General features: G+C 35.4%; 1 protein-coding gene across 2 annotated transcripts; it reads right to left on the minus strand.

Moving 5' to 3' along the window:
- Positions 1–3005: 3005 nt before the first annotated feature.
- LOC120084984 (C2H2-like zinc finger protein) lies at positions 3006–8484 on the minus strand. 2 transcript variants are annotated; one of them, XM_039040802.2, is made up of 10 exons: positions 8214–8484; positions 7158–7338; positions 6572–6708; positions 6345–6389; positions 6060–6113; positions 5803–5907; positions 5498–5701; positions 5173–5258; positions 3714–4753; positions 3006–3540 (listed from the first exon to the last, which is right to left on the minus strand). In XM_039040802.2, the coding sequence occupies exons 2-10, from the start codon at positions 7336–7338 to the stop codon at positions 3278–3280; spliced, it is 2115 nt and encodes a 704-aa protein (XP_038896730.1). In that variant the 5' UTR covers positions 8214–8484; the 3' UTR covers positions 3006–3277. The 2 variants fall into 2 exon arrangements, with proteins under 2 accessions (XP_038896730.1, XP_038896737.1); XM_039040809.2 differs by having other exon boundaries at positions 7158–7379; positions 8214–8479.
- Between the last annotated feature and the right edge of the window lie 436 nt (positions 8485–8920).

Below are 8920 nucleotides of genomic sequence, written 5' to 3' on the forward strand. Positions count from 1 at the left end.
GGAGTGAAAATTTGGGGAACCTTTTGATCTCTAGTCTATGGCTGCATAGACTTTAAGGTTTAGCTGAATGTGGAAGTAAAATTTTATTGAAATGGATTGAAAAAAAAAAAAAAAAAAGTCGATCGAACCCTACTGTAACACTTGAAAATCTGATGGAAAGAGGAGAGAACGAGGGATGAGAGAGGAGAGAAAAAAGAGATAGGAGAGAAGTATTAGAATATACTTTTTTCTTTTCAAGTCATCTAGTTATTTTTTTATTTAAATTTAATTAATCCATTTGTAGACAGACGTTTTAAACTTATTCTTGAAAACTCATGGACTAAAATGACTAATTTAAAACATAAAAGACCAAAGGCACCTTTTGGTCCCTGAGTTTTGAAAAATACGTGCATTTGGTCCCCTATGTTACAAACTAACCATTCTAGTCCCTGAGTTTTCAAAAATAGGTGTAAAACATCTCTATACAAATTGATCGATTATATTTAAATAAAAAATTTACTAGATGGCTTATGTGGCAAGATGACTTGGAAAGAAAAAATATATTTTTATATTCTCCCCTTTCCCTTCTTTCTCTCCTCTCTCCTCCCTTGTTCTCTCTCCCCCTCTCCATTGGGCTTTACAATGTTACAACAAGGTTTGATTGACTTTTTCCTAATCGTTCCATTTCACTAAAAATTCCATTCCACACTCAAACAAAACTTACAATCTATGAAACCATAAACCAGAGATCATAATTTTCCCCAATGTTTCACTTCCTTCTACGGTTCTAACTATCCACGCTCTCTTTTCCGTCTTTTGTAAAATCAGTAGTCATAACCTTCAAGGTCCTCACTGATTCAATTAACTTTGTAGAATTGAAATTAAAAGATGAACTATCGTATCTTGTTTAACTTAAAGCCCTAAATGTGTTCTTCTTGCCAAGCGAGGTATCTCTCCTTTTCTAATTAAAGATAGTGCTTAACAAAATCAAAGCAACACACCATTAGGTAGATCAATCTTGGAACTAAAAATGGTTGTGGCTAGGAGGAAACTGGAGATTTCATCGCTTGGCGGGAAAAACACATTTAAGGCTTTAAGTTAAACAAGGTACGATTGTTCATTTTTCGATTTCAATTCTGCAAAATTAATTGAATCAGTGAGAAACTTGAAGGTTTGGATTCTTGTGGCTACTAATTTTGCAGGAGAGATGGAAAAGAGGGAACGAATAGTTAGGAAGGGGAGTGAAAATTTGGTGAACCTTTTGATCTCTAGTCTATGGCTGCATAGACTTTAAGGTTTAACTGAATGTGGAAGTAAAATTTTATTGAAATGGATTGAAAAAAAAAAAAAAAGTCGATCGAACCCTACTGTAACACTTGAAAATCTGATGGAAAGAGGAGAGAACGAGGGATGAGAGAGGAGAGAAAAAAGAGATAGGAGAGAAGTATTAGAATATACTTTTTTCTTTTCAAGTCATCTAGTTATTTTTTTATTTAAATTTAATTAATCCATTTGTAGACAGACATTTTAAACATATTCTTGTAAACTCATGGACTAAAATTACTAATTTGAAACATAAAAGACCAAAGGCACCTTTTTGGTCCCTGAGTTTTGAAAAATACATGTATTTGGTCCCCCCAATGTTACAAACTAGCCATTCTAGTCCCTCAGTTTTCAAAACTAGGTTTAAAACGTCACTATACAAATTGATCGATTAAATTTAAAAAAAAAAAATTTACTAGATGGCTTATGTGGCAAGATGACTTGGAAAGAAAAAATATATTTTAATATTTCCTCCCTCTAACCTCCCTTGTTCTCTCTCTATCTCTCCATTGGGTTTTACAATGTTACAACAAGGTTTGATTGACTTTTTTCTAATCGTTCCATTCCATTCCACCCTCAAACTAACCCTACAATCTATGCAACCGTAAACCAGAGATCAAAATTTTCCCCAATGTTTCACTTCCCTCTACGGTTCTAACTATTCGCACTTTCTTTTCCATCTCTTGTAAAATCAGTAGTCATAACCTTCAAGTTCCTCACTCAATTAACTTTGTAGAATTGAATTTAAAAAATGAATTATCGTACCTTGTTTAACTTAAAGCCCTAAATGTGTTCTTCCCGCCAAGCGAAGTATCTCTCCTTTTCTAATTAAAGAGAGTGCTTAACAAATCAAAGCAACACCCCATTAGGTAGATCAATCTTGGAACTAAAAATGGTTGTGGCTAGGAGGAAACTGAAGATTTCATCGCTTGGCGGGAAGAACACATTTAAGGCTTTAAGTTAAACAGTTCATTTTTTGACATTTTTTTATTTCAATTCTGCAAAATTAATTAAATCAGTAAGAATCTTGAAGGTTTGGATTCTTGTGGCTACTAATTGTGCAGGAGAGATGGAAAAGAAATAACGAATAGTTAGGAAGGGGAGTTAAAATTTGGAGAACCTTTTGATTTCTAGTCTATGGCTACATAGACTTTGTGGTTTAACTGAATGTGGAAGTAAAATTTTGGTAAAATGGATTGGAAAAAAAAATCGATCAAACCCTACTGTAACACTTGAAAATCAAATGAAAAGAGGAAGAATGAAAAATGAGAGAAAAATGAGAGAGTGAAATATTAAAATATATTTTTTCTTTCTAAGTTATCTTGTCACGTAAGTTATTTAGTAAATTTTTAAATTTAATGACTAATTTGAAACAAAAAGGCCAAACGCACCTATCCTTCAAGATAAAAATGTATCCTTTTTCCTGCATGTATCAACAAAAAGAAATAAACGTGGATTTTTAAGACATAATTTGTCATATTTACTAACCCCTAATCCTAATGGAGATAGACCACCAGCAAAAATTAGGCTTTAAGACCGATAGCAAAAACCCAAGAGAAGTGAGGAAGATGAGAGGAATTATAACAAAAATAACAAAAATATGACAGAATATTACAGGAACATCTAAGAAATCATGGGATGAATATTTTCAATTATGGGAAAAACCCAAGAGAAGTGAGGAAGATGAGAGGCAAGGCAAAATATGGGATGAACCTTTTCCATAACTAATAACAAAAATATTACAGGAACATCTAAGAAATTATAACAAAAATAAGGAATTTTCCTCGCTAACAAATCTGCTGCAGCAACCTGACAGAAATGACAGAATCATAAAAGATTTCCCAGTAAAGGAAAAAAAAAGGGGAAAAAAGAGAGAAAAATTTCAACTTCCAAGACAGAAGACCATTGGTAAAACTGGCTCTGCAAAGAATGTAAAAAAAACAACTCGTGGGTTAAATCCCACCTGTCTTGATTATTAGGTAGTAGTAGTAGTTCGAAGTTTGGGAATGTACTTTATCTTCGCACCCTTTTCAAATTTTGTCCTGAACTTGGTGGTCTTTCCAGCTTCATTGGCTGAGGATTTGGGATCCTCCAAGTTAATCAAAATTGTATTGCCAACAACAACATTGCGTCTGTCAAAGGTTTCAGTGTCATTTTGCATCTGAAAACATCCAGAAGACTCAGAATCTGAGGGTAAATTCAATTTGACATGGTCGGCTGTTATAGCCTCCTTCCACCCTGCATCAACAAAACAGTTCAAATTTGGATATTCTATCACCTTGGAGAATATGTTTCAAAAGTGAACTTATGAAGTAAAAAGTGAACTTATGAGGGTCCATTCAATTTGACATGGTCGGCTGTTGATCTCTCTCCATGCCAACTTGGAGAATATGTTTTAAAAGTGAACTTACTTTGTGCAAGGAAAGCTTTTGCAGCACGACTGGAGAACTCCAAACCAACTGGTTGTGCAGGTTCTTCCTGGATCGAAGAGTTGTTTCCAAAGTCTCCAGTGTCACCATCCAAGGATTGTGGAGAATATGAATTCAGCAGGGCCTGATCCTCTATCTTTTCAGTTATCACTTCAGCTTCAGACTCACCATTTTCGCTTTGATCTGGCATTGCGTATTTGGTTCCATTACGACTAACTGGCCTCCAAAGCTTAACCATCACCCGATTTGTTGCAGTTTGAATAGAATCCAGCTTGATGAATTTCTCCGAATGATTATTGATCTTCTTAGGCGTTTGATGACCATCCTGGCAATCATCTGGGGTTCCGACTGGATCTTTACTCTCTTGATTGCAATTTCCTAATGCCACGGAAATAGAACCAATCAAAACCTCATGGCTCTTAATTTCCTCTGCCTGGGCCGTTGTCTCTTCCTGTATCCTGGCCTGAAAACGATCTCCATCTCTTTCTGGCTTTGGTTTCCGGCTCCATACTTTTTTACCATTAACGATGGGCACAACCCTTGATTGCACATGGTTCCCATGCCTTCGCATATCTCCATTTTTGAGTCCCTGATAATTCTGGTCTGCACGAAAACCATGAGAAAGTCCCCTTTGTGTCTTAGGCAATGCCTGCCACTGGGAGATTACATGCTTATGGCCATTCATTTGTATTTTCTGCTGTTCACCATTGTGATCAGAAGGAAAATGTTCAGGGTAGCCATTGTGAAACCCAGAATGCGACTCGGAATCTTCATCTTCATCAGTTAGAGAATGTTGAGATGTTTCAATAGACGAAGGAGTATGATCAGGCAATATGCCCAGAGAGTCCCTTTCTGAATGGCAATCAGTCTGAGGGCTAGATGATTCTTCAATTAACACGTCTTCAATTGTTTCATCTACACTCCCTTCAATATCAGGCTTCTCCTCAAGCTTTTGCTCCTTCGACCTTTGTTCTTTCTGCCTCAGCTTCTTCTGCCTTTTTCTTTCCAACAGCTCTGCTTGTCTACAGAGTTACATGACTACATGAGTGAGGAACAAGCAATCTAGTACACAGAATTCACAACAAGCAAGTTTTTGAACAGTCAGTATTCTTAACAAGGTTATTTTGTTTATATTTTTATTCCCAAGGGTACTAGTTAGTGTGGCTAAGTTAAGAAAACCAGGATGGTCGTCAAGTCAAAGTATACTAGTTGAGGTAATCTTGTTTCTTACCAAGATATAATAGTTCAAGGAAGTAGATTTTTCTTCTCTATCAAATAGCACATTTACCATTGATCTAGGTACATGACTATTAACGTAAGATATCGACTCTCTGACTACACCACCAAGGTCTATTATATCCAGCTAGATCAGGTTACTCTAATAAAAATTCACAGGAAGGTACAAAGAAAAGGGGAAATTAGATGACGACAATGGATATACCTCCTTTGAGCAGCTTCTTCCTCCTCTACCAGCAACTTTTGACACCGTAAAGCTTCAGCATCCTTATCAGCAAGCCATGTTTTGACCTTAAAGAAAACAATAAGTCACAGGTTAATGAGCCTCCCCCCCCAAAAAAAAAAAAATAAATAAATAAATAAATAAGAAGAAATTAAAAAAAATAAAAAAAGGGCAATCAAGTCAATATGAATATATGATTACATAACAGCATATTGCTTGTATACAACGCAAATCTGCAACAAAGCAAGAACTATCAGCCAGACAGAACACAAGAAATGTACTAAAAATTGAAGGTTAGACAACTTACCAATTTCTCTTCCAACAAGAAGCTCATGCAAGCAACTAAGTTTTTAGTTTCAAGACCAATCTTTACAGCCTCCCCATCAAATATATATTTTTGCATCGAGACAGCTGTTCCACATAGGAATGTTTTTTCGCTTGCATTGTCAAGAATTTCAAATAACTCCTGGGAAGATAGTGGAAACCTAGATGGTCTACCTTGTACAATGTCCTGAAAAGGTTCACATATGCGATACAAATTTATATTCATTCACAATAATGCACTGATGACCAATAGGTCCAGAAATAAAGGCTGGCGGAACATGAACATACCAGAAGGGCAGAACCTGCCCTCAAATAAACATGTGGTAAGGCAGAAAATCCTGGTTTCCCAATGATAGCAGTTAGATTCTTGATTACAGCTGACCCTTGTATTCCCTATATGTTTACAGAGATTAATCATTTAAGAGAATATAAAACAGAAATTCTAAAAACTGCAAGGATTTTCCTTCAGATTATGTTTATTTTTCATTTCCATCCAATGATCTGACGGCTGCAAAGGATAAAAAAATAACTGAGGTATGACTTGCCTCAATTGAAACATTCTTAAATGAGACAGCCTCCTTCGTCTCTTCCCAGGATAGCTGTATAAGACATCAATGAGTAAGTGCCTCAAAAGAAAAAGAAAAAAGAAAAAAGAAAAAAGAAAAAAGAAAAAAGAAAAAAGAAAAAGGAAAAAGAAAAGAAAAAAAAAGACATCAATGAATAAACTTACAAAGGAATTCAACTATGCAGAATAACAACAAGGAACAAGTTTTGAAATAAAGAATGAGCCTTTGTAGAGCAAACGGAAGTGGATAGTGGACAAAGATTACCTTGTCCCAGAATGCTGCTAGTAGATCCCTAGTTTTGGCAGAATCCTACAAAGTGCAAAAGAACATGTACATTCAAGCAAGCAAGAAACCAATGAGAAAAAAGAATATTAGATGGCAAAATCACAATTCAATTTAATAATCGGCAAGCACATAGCTCCAAATACAAAAGATGAAGTAATTTTCATAGAAGTAAAAAGATTTAACATCTGAGAGTAGAAAAGAAACACCTTATCAAGCTTTTTCAGCCTATGATGCACTCGTATATGTCTTCTATAGTTGATAACTGAGCAAAATTCCCGGGCACACTTCTCACACTTCTGCATTTGAACCTTTAAAGGAGAGAGCAAGGGCCACCCTGGGAGTTCTGATGAAAGAAACAAAATATGTTTCAAAGCTATTAAATCCAAACAGGTAATGGAGGAGCACAAACCATAAGATTTGAATAAAGAATAAAGATTCATTAAATGAAAAATTGACTCCCTTCTAGGAGGCTTTGTTATTGCATAAGAATACTGCTGTATGGACTATAAAGAGCAGAGGCATTGAGATGCCTGTACACACGCAAAAGAGGAAGAAATTTGGTAGATATGCTAAAGAAATTCTTGCAGCCATGTTCCTGATACCAGCAACTAAACTGTTGTGTGCACCAAAAGATTGTTCTAATCCCTTGACTTGAAATGCAAGTAAATGAAATCAATATTCATTACATCCAAAGGACATAATATGCTACTCCAATACTCTAAAAAATAGAATTAGATATCAGTATAACAACATTTCAGAGAGAGCCCCTTCATTGCTGAACAATTCTATTACCTTGTTGGTCGAGAGCATGAAATAATTGGATCCACTGGACTGGACTCTCACCAGCTCTTGAGAAAGAAAGAAAAGGCTCTTTTCCGATTGCCTGTCTGATAATAGTGTCTAGAGAATCATTTCCCTCCTCCGATTTCATCACATCTGGATAGTTAGAGGCCTTGAGTTTTGCAACTGGCATCTACACACAAGTTTTAAACCCAAAATTCAAGTGCAGAAGCACTGCATAATATCAAAAAGAAAATACATTACATGCTGGAAAGCAGTACCTAGTGACCCTGACCATACAACTACACCAATCAGATTTGAATCAAGGAAATAAAGCACAAGCTATTAGCTGTAACAGTGTGCTGCATACAGAAAAGAAAGAAAGCTTCCCATCCATTAAGAAATGCAATGGAAAAAACGGCAAAGATACTATCTAGACGAACAAAAGACCATGCCAGATTCAAGTGTTAAGCCCCCAGTAATGAATACATTTCGCTGAATATCCTTATAAGGAGAACAAGAACTATTTCCCGCAATTTATTAAAAAAATATATCCAAGAAAGAAAAAAGAAAATTAATCATACAAAAATATATATCATAAGAAAATAAAGAGAATTCAATAGGTTTTCCCCAACATTTGCAAAAGCACTTCCGGGGACTCAAAGAAAGAAATCAAGAACAACAAGAAACGAATTAAGAAAAGTCAGCATTTTCTAAATGCCATCACATTCAAATTAATTACACAAATCTCACATCGTTACAACTGGACACAACACTTTGGTCAAGTTACGTTCACTATTAGAAGAACCCAATATAGAGATACAAACTACGTTTCATCCATGAATCTACAAGACCACCGAACGCATATAAATTGAGGGCATCAATCAAACACTAAACAAACGAAACAAAACAAAAATTGGCAAGCAAGAAAGAAACGAAAGAACGAAACAACCATTCAAGAACTGGGGCATGTGATCTGTAATCGAATGAAGAAGAAGGCAAACACAGGCAATAAGCGAAAATAAAAAGAATTAAAAAAGAAAACTGAGTGTGGTCGGTTTCACGTACCAGAAAGAACAACAAAGATCGAATCGAAGAAAGAAAGAAGGCGACAGATCGGATCGTATATGGAGCGGATTTGGAAAGAGTTAGAGAGCGTCAGGCCGGAGGAAAAGGGCCTGGAAAATTCGAGAAAGTGATCGGTGGAGAAGAGAGAAGCTGTTTTTTTCCTTCTTTTTTTCTTTTTTCCTTTGGGAGAGTTTCTTCAGAGAGAAAAAAAAAAACGAAGGTTTGTAGGAGAAAATATAAAGGCATAAAAATGAAGCCCTGTTCGTGCTTCAGTCCGGCAAAAAACGAAAATTAATAAAAATTAAAAAAATAATAATAATAATAAAACTTAAAATATGTAAATTGTAAATTGAGAATTATATGACGTGGAAATTACAACAGGCCCACGCGCTGTTAACGTGCGTACGTTACTAAAATTGGATATTGGGCCGAGCAACCAACAAGCCATGCTTGTAGGCCCATTTATGATCTCGGCCCAGTTACTCCTAACTAATTTGAGAACCCCATAGCCTTTAACTTTTTTTTTTCCACACAAAATCATGTCATGAAATACTATCGTACTTCATATAACCTTAATATTCATAGACAACCCTAATAGATATAAAAATATTTTAGGAAGAAGTAAATTATATAATAACAACAAAATGAAAATGTATGGAGTTCCACAAAATAAAAAATGAGAATAGAGCTGATTAAAGTTTAGAAGA

This window comes from Benincasa hispida, chromosome 1 (assembly GCF_027475165.1).
Source record: "Benincasa hispida cultivar pf3 chromosome 1, pf3_genome.v1.1, whole genome shotgun sequence".
Classification (NCBI taxonomy): domain Eukaryota; kingdom Viridiplantae; phylum Streptophyta; class Magnoliopsida; order Cucurbitales; family Cucurbitaceae; genus Benincasa; species Benincasa hispida.

Coding starts and splice junctions, on each gene's coding strand:
- LOC120084984 (XM_039040802.2), bottom strand. CDS start 7,338: ATGCCAGTTGCAAAACTCAAGGCCTCTAACTATCCAGATGTGATGAAA. Junction 5,908..6,059: donor TTAAGAATGTTTCAATTGAG/GCAAGTCATACC, acceptor GTAAACATATAG/GGAATACAAGGGTCAGCTGT. Junction 5,702..5,802: donor GGGCAGGTTCTGCCCTTCTG/GTATGTTCATGT, acceptor GAACCTTTTCAG/GACATTGTACAAGGTAGACC.